The sequence below is a fragment of the Hyperolius riggenbachi genome, chromosome 5 (genome assembly GCF_040937935.1).
Source record: "Hyperolius riggenbachi isolate aHypRig1 chromosome 5, aHypRig1.pri, whole genome shotgun sequence".
Classification (NCBI taxonomy): Eukaryota; Metazoa; Chordata; class Amphibia; order Anura; family Hyperoliidae; genus Hyperolius; species Hyperolius riggenbachi.
Genome location: NC_090650.1, coordinates 369023281 through 369041884, shown reverse-complemented (window position 1 = coordinate 369041884; position 18604 = coordinate 369023281). Strand labels below are relative to the sequence as shown.

Sequence of the window (18604 nt, the reverse complement as noted above, 5' to 3'; positions counted from 1 at the left end):
TTTTGGGGGGCTGGAGGGGTCGCATCATGAGGGGAAAGCCATGCTGCACTTCGACGGGGAGGAGGGACGGCCCCCCCTCCCTCACTTCGGGCTCTCCCCTCTGCGCTCCCCTCCAGCGCAGATACATACCTTCCGTGCGCTCCAGCGTGGATGTTCCTCTCTCTAGCCTCTGATGCAACTTCCTGTTTATACAGGAAGTCGCGTCAGACACTAGAGGGAGAAACATCCACGCTAGAGCGCACGGAAGGTATGTATCTGCCGCTGCCCGCCGCCTGCATACACATGCGGGCCCCAGGGAGGGCGCTCAGTATTTCTGCAGGGGGGCCTGGTGGGACCTTGTTACACCCCTGTGCAGCATAATTATATCTAGATATTATCTGCATTATAATGTCTATTGGTAATTCAGCAAGTTACAATGGACTGTATTATCCTTTAAGGGCTTGTTCACACTATGAGCGTTTGCGTATATTTTTAAGTGCTGGCGATTTCCGAAATCGCCCTAAAAGCCCTTGTGCAATGATTTCCTATGAGAGTGTTCACATGTGCACTTTGCAATTACGTTCCACTACCCAAAGTGCTGCCTGTACCATTTTCTGGGCGATTTGGCTATAATGGATGGTATAGCGATTTTCCAAGTGCTTTCATGTATTAATACATTGTATTTATTCATTTCCGGGTGAAAGAGTTCACTTCCTGACTGATATCAGGAAGTGAAAAAAAGAATCGCTCTGCAAAAGCTCTTAGAAAGCGCAGGGAAAGGTAATTTTAAAAATCACAATAAATCGCTCAGTGCCTGAAATAGCGCTGGCGATTTATAATGTGAACATAGCCATAGAGAATGATATACTTTTGGCTTTGGGTAGCCCAGTAAATAAGTGTCTAGCATTCCTATGCAAAGCTATGTTTGAATCCCAGCTAGGGAACTATTTGCATGGTGCTTGTATGTTCTCCCTGTGTGTGCACTGGTTTTCTCCCATATCCAAAAACACTTTGGTAGGCTAGTTGGATTACCCATTATCGGCTATGTACTGTAATATGGAAATCAGACTGAAGAACACAGTGACGTGAATTGTTCATTGTGCTCTACAGAGCATTGCAGGAATATGTCAGTGCTTTCTGCAAAGTTTTTTTTTACTCATTACTATGGAAGCCTAACCCCCTACTGCTGTTCTCAACTGATAATTACCTGGGGAACCTATATCTGGGCACACACACTGAGCTCAAGTTGCGCAAGCAATCCCTCAGGTTAACCTAGATATGTCACTTACAAAGCTTCCTGTTTTATACTGTCTTTAGAACCGGGCTCAGATAGAGCTGCAGATTCTCATTATTTTCACAAAGCGCTCTTGGTGATACAACATGAATCTGATTATTAAACTCCCACCGGCCTACATGGAAGAGACATCATTAGGATAGGAAGATCTTTGCTCCCAGCTTCACTATTCTAATGAACTTTCTGCCAGAGAAATAGATTACATTAAGTACAGCCTATCAGTAGAATTAAATGAAACCTGCATGTGAATTTTGCTGTTACTAGAAGTATTACGTGACAAAAGCAGTGCAATGATACAACCAGTCACTGCACATTAATAGTAGCAGAAAGAACTACAGTATGTTTCAGCAGGGCTGGATGTCAGAATGGTATCTTTTTTTTTTAGAAGGGCTAGTCCTGAATGTTAGCTGAACGGCCCAATTACCAGGGTCACCCAAAAAATAAAGAACGTTTCCATATAATCAATTAAAACACTTTATTTATTTAGTTTTAAACACGGTATCTTCAGATAATGTTTTCACATCCTATGTTTAAGATTTATTTTAAAAGGTTTTCAAACCCATTGTTGTAGTAGCATCGCACTCCTCACTTATGGGTTGGGAGAATTGATGGGGGAGGGGCATATCTAGCATATAATGCTGCTGAACAAACAGTTACTTGTGTTCTGCAGTCATGTGACAATCGGTGTAGGTAGAGGAGAGATTAACCTGACAGGTGTAAGTTAATATGCACTGTAAGAATACTTTGTGCGGCACATAAAAGCAAATGGATGTTACTTTCTGGACAACCCCCGTATATATATTATTTTTCAGGAGGGACAGTCATAATTATATTTTATATTTCAGGTGGACTGGACCTCAAAATGAAATGTTATATTTTAGGGCTGCATGTCAAAATTGTATCTCATATTTCAAGAGGCCTGGATGTCCAAATTATACCTTATTTTAAGGAGAGCTGGATGTCTGAATTACATCTTATTTTCAGGAGGGCTAGATGTCAGAATTTAACCTTGTATTCCAGGAGAGCTTGCTGTCAGAATTATATTTTACTAAGTGCTGGAAATACTTGTGTGTTACCGAATTGGTGATAAAAAATGCTGCTGCAATATACATTTCTGTATCTGAGTCCTTTTCTTTTTAAAAATTAATATGGGTAATAATTTATAATAGTCAATCTTAAAAGTGAACCTGCGTTGTAAAAACATGAGCAGTGTCACAGCAGACATTTGTGGTAGCAGTTGCTGATGCTACGTTCATCCTGTGGTTTCTGTACTTAGAGTCAGGTTCCACCTGATGATGATCCACCCAGAATAGGTAGCATAGCCCCTTCAGCGGCAGCTGCTGGTGTTCACGCTGTCTGTGGAGTGGAAGCATGCTGTATCTTTGTATACGGAAATCCACTACGTGCTGATTATCATGCTGCTCAGAAAAGTTCATTGTGGTATCACAACAGACAATCCTGTATCCAGTGCAAATGGGCTGTGGGAATGAGCCCATAGGAAAGCATGGGTCTGTACTACATGTCCATTAGTGCACTGCCACCTGCTCTGGAAAATAGTCTGGCCGTGTACCTAGTGTGACCCGACTCTTAGAAAGGCACTCACTTGCAATAAGCAGGCGACCTGTGAAGTCAAATGAGATGAACTTAAAGTGAATGGGAACCGCTTTTTTTTTAAAAAAATGAAGCAAATACTTACCTAAGGAGAGGGAAGGCTCTGGGTTGTATAGAGCCTTCCGTCTCCTCTCTTGGTGCTCTCTATCCTGTGCTAGTTCTCCCCCTCCCCGTTTCAATCCCCCGCCGAAAGGGAATTTGGAAGTCTTCGGGAGCCGTGTCCTCTCAAAGATGTTCGGCTCCATACTGCACAGGCGTGAGCGTGCAAGAGAGCGTGCTTGCGCAGGCGCAGTACAGGGCCGCCCTTCTTCAGGAGCACTCGGGCTCCCTGAAGACTTCTGAAGCCTCCTTCAGCCAGATAAAGCAGTATTTGACTAATTTAGTCAAATACTGCTACCGGGCGAGCCAGCACCGGAACGACAGGACCAGGAGAGGAGCCTTCCCTCTCCTTGGGCATTTTTTTAAATGCGGTTCCCATTAACTTTAAAGAGGAACTGTGACCAAAATAACATAGGGAGTAAAATTGCTTATTTGTATACAATATTTTTTTTTTTATATAAATGATTTAGTCAGAGTTTTCTCATTGTAAAAACGTCCTACTCCCTGATTTTCATTATGAAATTTATCAAAGACGGTAACATCTTTAGACCTGTCAGGTGATCTCTGTAGATAATGTTTGTTTACTGAGAGTTCCAAAGCCAGTACAAAATATAAAGTCTTCCAAAATGCTCTAGGAGGAGAATTCCGCATAGCTAAACAACCTAGAATGTGATATCATGGGGCTGTGACATCATATGTTGCTGTATCACCAAATACAGCAACATATGAATGTAGGAAGAGTTCCTGAATAATTTACTTCATTCTACTATATGTCACTACAGTGCCTCTTTAATCCTCCAGCTGCTGAACCAATCTTAATATAATGACGATCATCATCATCAATAACTCATGTAGTAGCCAAATATAGCATTTCCTCCTTCTAAGCTGAAGATCTTAAAATTGAGCAAATTTACTTTCAATCAGTGCTGGTCGTAATGGAAAAATCTACGCTTACGGATCATTACGCGTAATTTTACGCTATTACGCATTACGCAATTACGGTTACGGCGTAGGAAATTATCTACGGTACATCACTGTAATTACGCGTAAACTTACGCAGTTACGCGTAAGGATACCGTAATGTAGGCGCTTACACTACGATGTTACGCGTAGTGCCGTAATACCCATTAATGCGTATTTTTTTACGCACACCGACGATATGTACGCAATAGCCGTCAATATGACAGTTATTGCGTACATATCATTCGTATGCGTCAAATTGTACGCTTATACTGAAGGGCGGGAGAAGATACTATTGGTTGCTTAGGATGTTGACTGATTGGCTACTCTTAGAAAAGGTGAGTTTTTACGTTAGTAATTACGCGTAAAATTACGCGTAAGTGTTCGTAAAATTACGCATGCCTAGCAATTACGGTAGACAGTGTAATTACGATACCACTTTACTGCTTACGCGTAAATAATTACGCGTAAGACCGTAATTTACGCGTAGCGCTTACGCGTAAATTTACATTGAATTACGATGCGTAATTACGCTCATGCGTAATTTCGGCCCAGCACTGCTTTCAATTACTGAATGATTACATTTTACATTAAGTCAGCCAAGTACACAGACATACTTTGTTTAGCCAAAAGATCAGTAATCCTAATGCAAATTTGACAAGGTGTTTTTTCTTTTAATTCTCTGCAGCACTTGAATGTCTACAAATAAAGATGCTCTCTTAAGAAAGAATTATTAAAACAGCCTTTTGGCGAAAACTGTAAAAATCTGTTTTACAAAAATAAAACCCAAACGTGCAGACATTGCTTATCCATTACAGGAGACATCATCAGTTATTCATAATATTCGTTGCATCTTTAAAATAGCTGCTTTCAGTGTCTAAATTAAAGTAAGAATTGCAGGATGAAGTGTTGGATTCCGCATGAAGGAATACGATTTCCATAATGATTTGACTCCTAGCAAATTATAGTTGAATTAGTTCAACGTCTGATTAATACAATCTGGATTCTGGCCAGATAACTGAAGTCCCAGTGAAAATACAAACTCCCGTATATTCCGGCATATAAGACGACCCCCAACTTTTCCAGTTAAAATAAAGCGTTTGGGATATACTGTATAAGACTACCCCTCTTCCAATGCACACCAAATAAAAATTAAAAAAACATCATATACTGGTGCTATGTATGAACAGACACTGGTGATGTACTGTATGTGGTATCCAGTATATAACAGTATATAGGTGATTGACTGGTTGGATTAGTCAACTCTCCCTATCCCTAAGTGGATTGGTCAGCTCTCCTTGTCTATCTGTTTATCAGAGCGGTATGGAAGAATAGATTGCGCTGTGCCCATAAAACACGCCTCTTTCACCCTTCTGGCCTCTCAGATCTCGCACATGTGCGCCTGCACCGCTTCACTACAGTCCTCAGCAGCGAGATCTGAGAGTCGTAACAGGATAGGGCGTATCACCCGCCATCGATGACATCCGGTGTATAAGATGACCGCCGACTTTTCGGATGATTTTCAAGGGTTAAAGAGTATTCTTATACACAGAATATATGTGGGATGTCTAACACTCTAAAAAATGGAAGTTTTTGAATCAGGATGATACCATATTTTGTTCTGGCTTGGCAACTCTCAGTAAACAAACATTCCTCAGAGGTCAGGACGAAAGATGTCACCACCTGTGTGAATTTTTAGAATGCAAATCAGGGAGAGGAAACATTTTACATGGGGCAAACACTGACTAAATAATCTATAAATGAGTATTGTAAAAAAATGAAGCAATGTTATTAATGATGTTTTCACTTCAGTTCCTCTTTAAGACTTTGTTTGTAGTGCGGAGATGGGTTAGAATATTTGGGTTTTTTTTTCAATGTTTTTTGTGTTCCTGTTGCAGAGATTTCCCCTTAACTCCTGTCCCTGGAACTGCCATGGATCATTGTGGCTGTAACATGAAAACTGGTAGCCCCAGGGACAAGAACAATAAAATATTTGGGGTTTTCTAACCTCACCGCTCTGCAAGAAATGTTTTATTGGTTGCTGTCACTGTCATTCTTGGAGAGATATCTACAGTTCCTGTCTGCAAAGGAAGTGATGTAAAGTTTCACAGATGGGGACTGAGAACTAGTGTTGGGCGAACAGTGTTCGCCACTGTTCGGGTTCTGCAGAACATCACCCTGTTCGGGTGATGTTCGAGTTCGGCCGAACATCTGATGGTGTTCGGCCAAACTGTTCGGCCATATGGCCGAACTAAGAGCGCATGGCCGAACGTTCCCCGAACTTTCGGCTAGCGCTGTGATTGGCCGAACGGGTCACATGTAGTGTTGGGCGAACATCTAGATGTTCGGGTTTGGGCCGAACACGGTCGCGATGTTCGGGTGTTCGAGCCGAACTCCGAACATAATGGAAGTCAATGGGGACCCGAACTTTCGTGCTTTGTAAAGCCTCCTTACATGCTACATACCCCAAATTTACAGGGTATGTGCACCTTGGGAGTGGGTACAAGAGGAAAATTTTTTTAGCAAAAAGAGCTTATAGTTTTTGAGAAAATCGATTTTAAAGTTTCAAAGGGAAAACTGTCTTTTAAATGTGGGAAATGTCTGTTTTCTTTGCACAGGTAACATGCTTTTTGTCGGCATGCAGTCATAAATGTAATACAGATAAGAGGTTCCAGGAAAAGGGACCGGTAACGCTAACCCAGCAGCAGCACACGTGATGGAACAGGAGGAGGGAGGCGCAGGAGGAGAAGGCCACGCTTTGAGACACAACAACCCAGGCCTTGCATGAGGACAAGAAGCGTGCGGATAGCAATTTGCATTTTGTCGCCATGCAGTCATAAATGTAATACAGATGAGAGGTTCAATAAACAGGGACCGGAAACGCTAACCCATCACAGATGTTCATTGTTCATGTTCGTGCCAGGTGTCTAGCTTCGATACCCAATAGTTGAAGGGTGCAGATGGATTGTTCAACACAGCTATGCCATCTGACATGTAGTCCTTGACCATCTTCTCCAGGCGATCGGTGTTGGAGGTGGATCTGCACGCTTGCTGTTCTGTGTGCTGCTGAATGGGTGTCAGAAAATTTTCCCACTCCAAGGACACTGCCGATACCATTCCCTTTTGGGCACTAGCTGCGGCTTGTGTTGTTTGCTGCCCTTCTGGTCGTCCTGGGTTTGCGGAAGTCAGTCTGTCGGCGTACAACTGGCTAGAGGAGGGGGAGGATGTCAATCTCCTCTCTAAAGTCTCCACAAGGGCCTGCTGGTATTCTTCCATTTTGACCTGTCTGACTCTTTCTTCAAGCAGTTTTGGAACATTGTGTTTGTACCGTGGATCCAGAAGGGTATAAACCCAGTAATTGGTGTTGTCCAGAATGCGCACAATGCGTGGGTCGCGTTCAATGCAGTCCTAGGCCGAAGAGGTCATAGCCTAGGGTCACAAAAACCTGTTTATTTGGGCAATTTCAATGGTGGCGAGTCTGACGTACATTAATCGCAGCAATGGCCGTTAGCAAAGTCTGAATCTCACAAAATGTCTCATGCAGGTAGAAGACATATTGTTAGACTTGGGCTCCAAAGATGGGTTCCCTACATCTCTGCAAACCAGAGTTACAGGGCTCCAAATTTGGTAAAATCCCCCATAGGCTTTCATTGGGCCTCCTATTTACAGTTCCAAAATCTCACATCTTTTCAAAGGGCAATTGCTCAGCAGTGGCAAATTTTCTAGCATTGTAGGGACCCTTAGGGGGAACATGACTAGTGAGTTTCGGGCCCCTAGGCCAAAGAGGTCATAGCCTAGGGTCACAAAAACCTGTTTATTTGGGCAATTTCAATGGTAGTTATGCTCACGTACATAAATCTCAGCCATGGCCGTTAGCAACGTCTGAATTTCACGAAATGTCTCATGCAGGTAAAAGACATATTGTTGGACTTGGATTCCAAAGATGGGGTCCCTACATCTCTGCAAACCAGAGTTACAGGGGTGCAAAATTGGTAAAATCCCCCATAGGCTTTCATTGCCTCCCTATTTCACTTTCCAAAATCTCACATCTTTTCAAAGGGCAATTGCTCAGCAGTGGCAAATTTTCTAGCATTGTAGGGACCCTTAGGGGGAACATGACTGGTGAGTTTTGGGCCCCTAGGCCAAAGAGGTCATAGCCTAGGGTCACAAAAACCTGTTTATTTGGGCAATTTCAATGGTGGCGAGTCTGACGTACATAAATCGCAGCAATGGCCGTTAGCAACGTCTGAATCTCACGAAATGTCTCATGCAGGTAGAAGACATATTGCTAGACTTGGATTCCAAAGATGGGGTCCCTACATCTCTGCAAACCAGAGTTACAGGGCTCCAAAATTGGTAAAATCCCCCATAGGCTTTCATTGGGCCTACTATTTACCGTTCCAAAATCTCACACCATTTCAAAGGGCAATGGCTCAGCAGTGGCAAAACTCACCAGTCATGTTCCCCCTAAGGGTCCCTACAACGCTAGAAAATTTGCCACTGCTGAGCAATTGCCCTTTGAAAAGATGTGAGATTTTGGAAAGTGAAATAGGGAGGCAATGAAAGCCTATGGGGGATTTTACCAATTTTGCACCCCTGTAACTCTGGTTTGCAGAGATGTAGGGACCCCATCTTTGGAATCCAAGTCTAACAATATGTCTTCTACCTGCATGAGACATTTCGAGAAATTCAGACGTTGCTAACGGCCATGGCTGAGATTTATGTACGTCAGCATCACTACCATTGAAATAGCCCAAATAAACAGGTTTTTGTGACCCTAGGCTATGACCTCTTCGGCCTAGGGGCCCGAAACTCACCAGTCATGTTCCCCCTAAGGGTCCCTACAATGCTAGAAAATTTGCCACTGCTGAGCAATTGCCCTTTGAAAAGATGTGAGATTTTGGAAAGTGAAATAGGGAGGCAATGAAAGCCTATGGGGGATTTTACCAATTTTGCACCCCTGTAACTCTGGTTTGCAGAGATGTAGGGACCCCATCTTTGGAATCCAAGTCTAACAATATGTCTTCTACCTGCATGAGACATTTCGTGAAATTCAGACGTTGCTAACGGCCATGGCTGAGATTTATGTACGTCAGCATCACTACCATTGAAATAGCCCTAATAAACAGGTTTTTGTGACCCTAGGCTATGACCTCTTCGGCCTAGGGGTTCGAAACTCACCAGTTATAACCCCCTAACAGTTCCTACAATGCTAGAAAATTTGCCACTGCTGAGCAATTGCCCTTTGAAAAGATGTGAGATTTTGGAACTGTAAATAGGAGGCCCAATGAAAGCCTATGGGGGATTTTACCAATTTTGGAGCCCTGTAACTCTGGTTTGCAGAGATGTAGGGAACCCATCTTTGGAGCCCAAGTCTAACAATATGTCTTCTACCTGCATGAGACATTTCGTGAGATTCAGACGTTGCTAACGGCCATTGCTGCGATTTATGTACGTCAGACTCGCCACCATTGAAATTGCCCAAATAAACAGGTTTTTGTGACCCTAGGCTATGACCTCTTTGGCCTAGGGGCCCAAAACTCACCAGTCATGTTCCCCCTAAGGGTCCCTACAATTCTAGAAAATTTGCCACTGCTGAGCAATTGCCCTTTGAAAAGATGTGAGATTTTGGAAAGTGAAATAGAAAGGCAATGAAAGCCTATGGGGGATTTTACCAATTTTGGACCCCTGTAACTCTGGTTTGCAGAGATGTAGGGACCCCATCTTTGGAATCCAAGTCTAACAATATGTCTTCTACCTGCAATTCAGACGTTGCTAACGGCCATGGCTGAGATTTATGTACGTCAGCATCACTACCATTGAAATTGCCCAAATAAACAGGTTTTTGTGACCCTAGGCTATGACCTCTTCGGCCTAGGACTGCATTGAACGCGACCCACGCATTGTGCGCATTCTGGACAACACCAATTACTGGGTTTATACCCTTCTGGATCCACGGTACAAACACAATGTTCCAAAACTGCTTGAAGAAAGAGTCAGACAGGTCAAAATGGAAGAATACCAGCAGGCCCTTGTGGAGACTTTAGAGAGGAAATTGACATCCTCCCCCTCCTCTAGCCAGTTGTACGCCGACAGACTGACTTCCGCAAACCCAGGACGACCAGGAGGGCAGCAAACAACACAAGCCGCAGCTAGTGCCCAAAAGGGAATGGTATCGGCAGTGTCCTTGGAGTGGGAAAATTTTCTGACACCCATTCAGCAGCACACAGAACAGCAAGCGTGCAGATCCACCTCCAACACCGATCGCCTGGAGAAGATGGTCAAGGACTACATGTCAGATGGCATAGCTGTGTTGAACAATCCATCTGCACCCTTCAACTATTGGGTATCGAAGCTAGACACCTGGCACGAACTGGCAATGTACGCAATCGAGGTGCTGGCTTCCCCGGCAGCCAGCGTTATGTCGGAACGCTGTTTCAGTGCTGCCGGAGGCATCGTCACAGATCGGCGTATCCGCCTCTCCACAGAAAATGCAGACCGTCTGACTCAAATTAAAATGAATCAATCCTGGATTGGAAACGACTACGCAACACTCCCGGGACCCCAACCAAGTAACATGAACAATGAACATCTGTGATGGGTTAGCGTTTCCGGTCCCTGTTTATTGAACCTCTCACCTGTATTACATTTATGACTGCATGGCGACAAAATGCAAATTGCTATTCGCACGCTTCTTGTCCTCATGCAAGGCCTGGGTTGTTGTGTCTCAAAGCGTGGCCTTCTCCTCCTGCGCCGCCCTCCTCCTGTTCCATCACATGTGCTGCTGCTGGGTTAGCGTTACCGGTCCCTTTTCCTGAAACCTCTTATCTGTATTACATTTATGACTGCATGCCGACAAAAAGCATGTTACCTGTGCAAAGAAAACAGACATTTCCCGCATTTAAAAGACAGTTTTCCCTTTGAAACTTTAAAATCGATTTTCTCAAAAACTATAAGCTCTTTTTGCTAAATTTTTTTTCCTCTTGTACCCACTCCCAAGGTGCACATACCCTGTAAATTTGGGGTATGTAGCATGTAAGGAGGCTTTACAAAGCACGAAAGTTCGGGTCCCCATTGACTTCCATTATGTTCGGAGTTCGGCTTGAACACCCGAACATCGCGGCCGTGTTCGGCCTGTTCAGCCCGAACCCGAACATCTAGATGTTCGCCCAACACTACTGAGAACAGCAATAAAAATCAAAGTAAGGCTCTGCTTACAACACCATACAAACACAAAGTTGAGTCACTGTTGAACACATAGTTCTTACAAAGTAAACAATAAAATAATTTACATATTGGTCATAAAGATCCTACATTTCTATTAGCAGTGGTGTAGCAACAAGAAATGCAACAGCTTCAACCGCACCAGGGCTACCGGTCCAGAGGGGCCCACATGGAGCCCTCCTCCAGTTGCTACATTAGCTTTTTACTGGTGCTGTGATGGTAATGATCACCTCTATATGGGGTTGATTCACAAAGGTTACTTATATTTCACTTTAGCTTTACACACCATACAATTTTTTGTTAGATAGATGGTTCGATAGATAATTTCCGACATGTCCGATCTTATTTTCGATAATTTTTCTGATTAACTTCTCATAGAAGTGAATGGAAATAGATAAGAAAAGATAACATTGCCACAGGAAGTAGTTATGGCAAATTCTGTACTTGCATTTACAGGGGGCTTAGATGCTTTCCTTGCGTTGAAAGACATCCATGGCTACAATTACTAGGTAATGCCCAATGAGGTTGATCCAGGGATTTTATCTGATTGCCAACTGGAGTCAGGAAGGAATTTTTTCCCTTTTGGGGCTAATTGGACCATGCCTTGTAAGGGTTTTTCGCCTTCCTCTGGATCAACAGGTATATGTGAGGGAGCAGGCTGGTGTTGTACTTGTTCTCTGGTTGCACTCGATGGACGTATGTCTTTTTTCAACCCAAATAACTATGTAACTACTGTATATAACAGAATCGAATCAGAAATCGATTGGAAATCGATCGGACGGAAAATTGACTGAAAAACGCATTGTGTGTACCCAGCATTAAGAGTGCTAATGCACGAGATAAACAAATAAGGAGAGATAATTCATGAGATAAATTGATAAGGAGAGCTAAACCATGATTTAAAGTGAACCTAAAGTCAGGAAGAAAAAATGAGTTTAACTCACCTGGGGCTTCCCTGAGCCCCTGAAGCTGATCGGTGCCCATGCTGACTCCATCAGATGTCCCTGGACCGGCCGGCGGCGACTTCCGGTTTCGCCGTCACCGGCCGACAGGTTGGGAACGCGAGTGATTCTTCGCATTCCCAGCCAGAATATCGCTCCCTATGCTGCTATTGCAGCAGAGGGAGGCCGCAATAGCAGCATAGGGGGCGCTATTCTGGCTGGGAACGCGAAGAATCACTCATGTTCCCAGCCTGTCGGCCGGTGACAGCGAAACCGGAAGTCGCCGCCGGCCGGTCCAGGGACATCTGCTGGAGTCAGCGTGGGCACCGATCAGCTTCAGGGGGCTGAGGGAAGCCCCAGGTGAGTTAAACTCATTTTTTCTTCCTGACTTTAGGTTCACTTTAAGTCATGGTTTAGCTCTCCTTATCAGAGAGTTATACAATGAATTAAGTCAGTTAAGGAGAGCTAAACCCAGAGTTACGTTAGATATGGAGCGCTAAACAATGAGTTAAGTCAGTTAAGGAGAGGTAAATCATGAGTTAAGTCATTTAAGGAGAGATAAATTGTGAGATAATTTAACAGAAAAGCTTTGTGAATCCGGCCCAATGTATTTTAAATAGCAGTAATCATTAACAAACCATTCTCTTCTTCTGCTTACCCCTCGATCACACAGTGTAATCTAAACCCAAAATAGAATTCTTTTTTTTTCTGAGTCTGGGAACTGTAAATGTAATCTGCTAGTCTTGGGCTACTTTTCACGCTGCCATTACCTTTTGTAGGGTATTATTCAATGATGTTGAAAATGTCAGCCCGTTCCACAGAAATTTCAGGACATTCAATGGAGCAGATCAAAATTATTGCAGAGTACCAATATGCTGATAATGTTAGCATATTGTCTGTAATGCTTTCAGAATCCTTTGTACAAGATGGCAAGGGCAGTCAGTGTAAAAGCCCCCTGAGACTCATGCCAGCTCAGCATTCACAGGCTTTCAATAACTTCCATCCAGAAGCTGTGCCGTGCACTGCGCTTTATGCATTTAAATGTCCTTTTGAAAGGTCAGCAAGGAATGATTTTAACAGATTGACTGGAGAATCAATAATGCCATTTTTCAAGTTTTATTATATCTAGTTTTTGCAACCTTTGATTTATCGCCACGCTGATACACATACAAAATGCACACAGCGAATTTAATTATTTTTGTCACAAAGCCCAGCTTAAGCTAATTGATTAGAGGAACTGTAATAAAAACAAGTGTTTACTTAACAATAATTAATTAAAAAGGTTTACAAACTTAGAGCCCAATTCAGGAATTAAAAGAATTGTTTTAATTTTAAAAACGGGTACAGTTAATAATGGCGCCTGTGAAAAATGTCGCCGGGTGATGCCGATAATGGCATCTTGCTACTAAAGTTATTTAATGTTTCAGAAATGTCCTGAAACGTTAAATAACTTTAGTAATAAGATGTCATTAGCGGCATCTCTCATACATTACCTGGTCCCGGCGATCCCGTCTTCTCTCCACTTCCTGTTTAGTTTGTAAGAGTCCTACAGCCAGCCAATCACCATACGGGGACTGAATCACTAAGTAGGAAGTGGAGAGAAGATGCGATCATCAGGGACCAGGTAATGTATACAAATCCCTCTGCCTGTGTCTGCCTCTCTCACACTAAGCCCTTCGACCCCCCCTGCCTAACACTCTCCCCCTCCGACCCCCCCTGCCTAACAATAGCCCCCTGCATTTTTAACACTTATAACGCTACTTAGCGTTATAAGTGTAAGTCATTCTGTGTGCGCCATTTTTTAACACTTAAAACGCTAAATAGCGTTATATAGTGTAAGTCAATGCGGCACCAATTTTATACCTTTGGCGCTGTGACACCTGTCCCGTTAAAAACAGCTGTGTGGTCTTCAAATGTGTCATTGGGGTAGCAACAGGGGGTGCAGAGGATGCGACCGCACTGTGGCCCTTAAGCCAGAGGGCCTCAAACCGCACTATTAGTTCTTTATCGCACCTCTGTGAGTGCCTGGCTCTTCTGACCACATATGCCATTGCTCCGTTGTTATTGCCTGATGAAGCGGGATCAAACCTGCGAAACGCGTTGTATATTTGTATTTCATAAAAAAAATATATTGACTGTCTTTACTACAGTCGTTGTGTGTCTACTTGGAGGAGGTAAGTCCACCACTACCTCCTCTATTTACCAAGAATTTGGTTTTTAAGCTCATTTAGCTTCCTTTTATCCTTTTGGCGCCTCTGTTCTCCTGCATAATATTGAGTCCCCCCTGGGTGAACGGTTGAACCACCTTTTTTCTCATCTACAGAAAGTGACTTCTTATTCCTGAGTGGGGTCAGGAAAATCTCCCCACCTGCCTTTACAGTGGTTGCCTAATGGTAACCCTGGTTTGTGAGTATTAATATTTACTCTATCTAGTAACCATTTACCAGTACATATTACACTATTGGGTCTCTTGGTGTTCCTTGTTTTTATCGGTCCTGTGCTGGTAATAATCACTTCTATAGAGGCTTTGAATAGTAGTAATCATTAACAATCTGTTCCCCATCTCCTTGGCAGGTTTTGGTGCTCCGTATCAATTGTTATGCATAGAGTGCTTGGGGGCCCAATGTAAAACTTGCACCGGAGCCCATAGCTCCTTAGCTACGCCACTGAAAGGTCTATTTAGCTTCATGATCTTTAAGGCGTTGCTGTTCTTTTTGACACAAGCTGTCAAGGCAAAGGCCTGGGGTGCCCTCTAGAGTATAGGGCACAAAACTCACAAAACTACAACCTCTGTATCAATGACATTCTGTTTGAAACAGTCTGCAGAGCACAATATATTGCATCTATTGCATTGCCTATGATATCTTGAAACTTTCAATTGTGCTCTGTAGTGCGATTCTTGGCTGATGCTACCCAATTCACAATTCCCTCTTCCCTTTCCATAACATGTGCATAAGCTTGTCGTGGTGGTGGGGGTGAGAGTAAAACGTTTGTGTGTCCAAGTAGCCTCCCTGTTCAGAAATTACCCTGCTCGTGTCTGCTAACAAAGCTAATTTCTGATTTCCACTTCACTGAGAGAGAAAAAAAAGTGAGAAAGAGAGAGTGCTGGCCTATGAGCCACTCATTTACCGGTATTTTCCTGTTTTACACACACTTTCCATGCTATAAAAAGACCCACATCACGGGACTCCCGATTTTCCCCAGAAGCACTGAGATAATTAGCATACAGTAGGTGTCATAATTAACCCTTGGAAATGTCAGGGACGACAGGTGTTTTTACCATGCGATGAAGAAAACAACCAGTCTGGTGTGCAAAATACAGAATACAAAAGCTGCAGATATGCTCTCTGACACCTCAACTCATATGCAGCTCTGTGTAATTAAAGCTAATTGCTGCAAACTCATTAATATGATTCCTCAACGGTGATACCTGACATTTTCCCATGTGCAGTTTAACACCTGTGTTTCTAAATACAGACATATCAAAGTGCTTATCTATCTAATAAGTAAGCTTCTAAAAGTGTGCTTGTGGGAACACGTTCTCAGTGACCCATTTTATATAACTGTACCAGCCAATGTTCAGTATAAAATGACAAGTTGTGATTTGTTGACTATAAATACCTATAGAGCAATGTGTCTGTATTACAATTACTCCCACTGGTCCAATGCCCTAGAGGTTGTCTGCTGCAGTTATCCTATTTCTGTTGCTTTACTATTTAATAATGATACATATAGTACTCTGTTACAGGGCCATTTAAAGTACACCTTAAAGCAAACCTGAAGCGAAAATAAACGTATAAGATAATGAATTGTTTGTATAGAACCTTTGTAGCAAAGAAAGGAGTTTCATATTGTTTTCCAGTACAGGAAGAGTTCATTTTTCTTTTTTTCTATGCAAAAAGTATCAGGGTTCTTACGAACCGTCGAGATTTTGATCCTATCATTGGAACCAAGGGACGAGCAGCCCCAGGGTGTGGGACCTGGCGGCTGGAGTGTAACGATTGATCCCGCCGCCATTGCAGGAGAGCCAGCGCAGGAATAAGGCAAGGTAAGTAAGGAGCAATCGTTACAGAGGTCGAATACAGTCCTGTTTTCTGAAGCACTTAAACAGCCAAGAAACAGTGAGACAGCTTGATATAAGGTTTTACTGCAGGAAAGTTCAAAGGGTCATTATTCTGCTTTGTTTTATAGCTTAAAGAGGAACACCAGTGAAAATAGTGTAATAAAAAAAGTGCTTCATTTTTACAATAATTATGTATAAATGATTTAGTCAGTGTTTGCCCATTGTAAAAGCTTTCCTCTCCCTGATTTACATTCTGACATTTATTACATGGTGACATTTTTACTGTGGGCAGGTTATGTAGCTGCTGCTAGCTGTTTTGGCCGTTGAAGACAGCTGTAAACAGCAATTTCCTGTCTGTGAACCATGTTACATTGTGGCAAACTGTCAAAAGTACCGCGGTCCTCAGAGCTTCTTGTAGGAGGGGTTTCACCACAATATCAGCCATACAGCGCCCCCTGATGCTCTGTTTGTGAAAAGCAATAGATTTCTCACGTAAAAGAGGGTATCAGCTACTGATTGGGATAAAGTTCAATTCTTGGTTGGAGTTTCTCTTTAAAACGTAGTGTGGTTTTAAAACTGAAACTGTGACAGCAACAGCACACTACAATATATTCAGCAATGCAGGTTTCCAATAGCTACATACAAACGCATGGCTCCTGTGTTGCATCTCCATTGAAGTGCTACACTAATTAACTGCATTGCACATTAAAATATGTGCAGCAGTGCGTGGTGACAACACACTGTTGTACAGCTCATCAATGTACCCATCAGACAGTGCTGTCTACTGTATGCACTGTATGATGTCCTGGGATATTACACACTGAGCCACGCTGACGAAACTTTAAAGAGAAACTGTAACTAAGAAGTAGCAGTATGGTATTGTACCGTGTTACCCATCAGTAAAAGTAAGAATTGAACTTCATCTCAATCAGTAGCTGATACCCCCTTTCCCATGAGAAATCTTTTCCTTTTCATAAACGGATCATCAGGGGGCTCTGTATGGCTGATATTGTGGTGAAACCCCTCCCACAGTGTGATGTCAGTGCCTCACAGCAACTGAGGTACTGACATCACACTGTGGGAGCCTTGTTGCATTGTGGGAAATAACAGCTGTTTTCAACTGTCAAAAAAAACAAAAACAAGCAGCATCTCCTTCCAGTGACATCACCTGCCAGCAGTAAAAATGTCACCATGTGATAAATGTCAGAATATAAATCAGGGAGAGGAAAGATTTTACAATGGGCAAACACTGACTAAATCCTTTATACATAATTATTGTAAAAATGAAGCATATTTTTTATTACATTATTTTCACTGGAGTTCCTCTTTAGGAGTAAGAAACCAACATGCAATACACGAAAGCACACATGTAAAACTGGCACTATGACAACAGTGGTAAGCATCATATCATGTGCTTTTAGTATGTATTGTAAGTCTATATTAGTTCATCTTTGTGCTATTTCCAACAAATCAAGAGAGCATCGAAAAAATTAGGCGCTAAGCTCCTCCTGCTATGCAGTCCCAAATCCTTTACACCACGGTGTGCTGAAGAAGGCAAGCAGATGGAGTAGCCAGGAAACGATCGCGGAGCGCTCTTACCTCCTGTTTCTATGGCAACATATATCACCCACTGTGAATTATTTTATGCTTGTCAAGATAGCAATAACCGAATGTAATATATACCAAATGACTAGATGTACAAAATCTCGTTATTAAAATTATATTATATTACACTAATCATATCCTAATGAGAAAAAAAAGAGCATACTATAAAGGATTTTCAGTATTTAATTAATAATGGCTATCTGATCTGCAAGTGAGTGCAATTATTTTATCAATGTAATAAATATCATAAAAGTTCTAGAAAGTTTGATGAGTGTTAACATACGCATAATTGTATTTGTGCTGAGATGTATTACTATATCATAGTTAGCTTTTTATTTGTTGGTTAAATAGCTGTCATCTTTTAATATGCATAATTTTCTGGATTTCAGCCACTGAAAAGATGACAGATAAATAATTAGCAATATGCTGGGAGCTGGTGGCTTAGTGATAGCAGATATTAGAACGTAACAATATGCTTTCGGCTGGTACTCAGCACATTGCTGGATATTTTTAACCTTCATTGCTTAAATTGAACCCGGAATGAAAATAAGTAAGTATAGATAATGCATTTTATGTGTAGTATGGCTAATAAATAAAACATCCATATTATAGAAATAAGTCTCTTATTTCTACTTTCTATTTTATAGTTTTATTTTTAAGATTGCATCAGGCTGTCCCAGCTGCAGTTTAGAATCCACACTATTGCCTTTTATGCTGAAAAAGAAGAAGAAGAAATGACCCTTTGAACTTTTCTGCACTAAAATCCTATTGTTTTTCTTCTCCCAGACAGGTAAAAGGTTTTTAGCTTCTATTTAGTTTTCAGGAAAC

The 18604-nt window shown here is 42.3% G+C and overlaps 2 protein-coding genes across 2 annotated transcripts in view; one reads left to right on the top strand and one right to left on the bottom strand.

The window, feature by feature from the left end:
• Positions 1-18604, bottom strand: part of STMN2 (stathmin 2) — a 79667-nt gene that overhangs the window by 30507 nt on the left and 30556 nt on the right. The gene's annotated exons all lie outside the window — the stretch shown is intronic.
• LOC137519431 (uncharacterized) overlaps positions 12911-18604 on the top strand; it is a 75542-nt gene continuing 69848 nt past the window's right edge. Inside the window, exon 1 of the mRNA XM_068238384.1 lies at positions 12911-13164. Within this exon, the coding sequence (XP_068094485.1) occupies positions 12911-13164 (254 nt within the window). The remainder of the gene's footprint in view (positions 13165-18604) is intronic.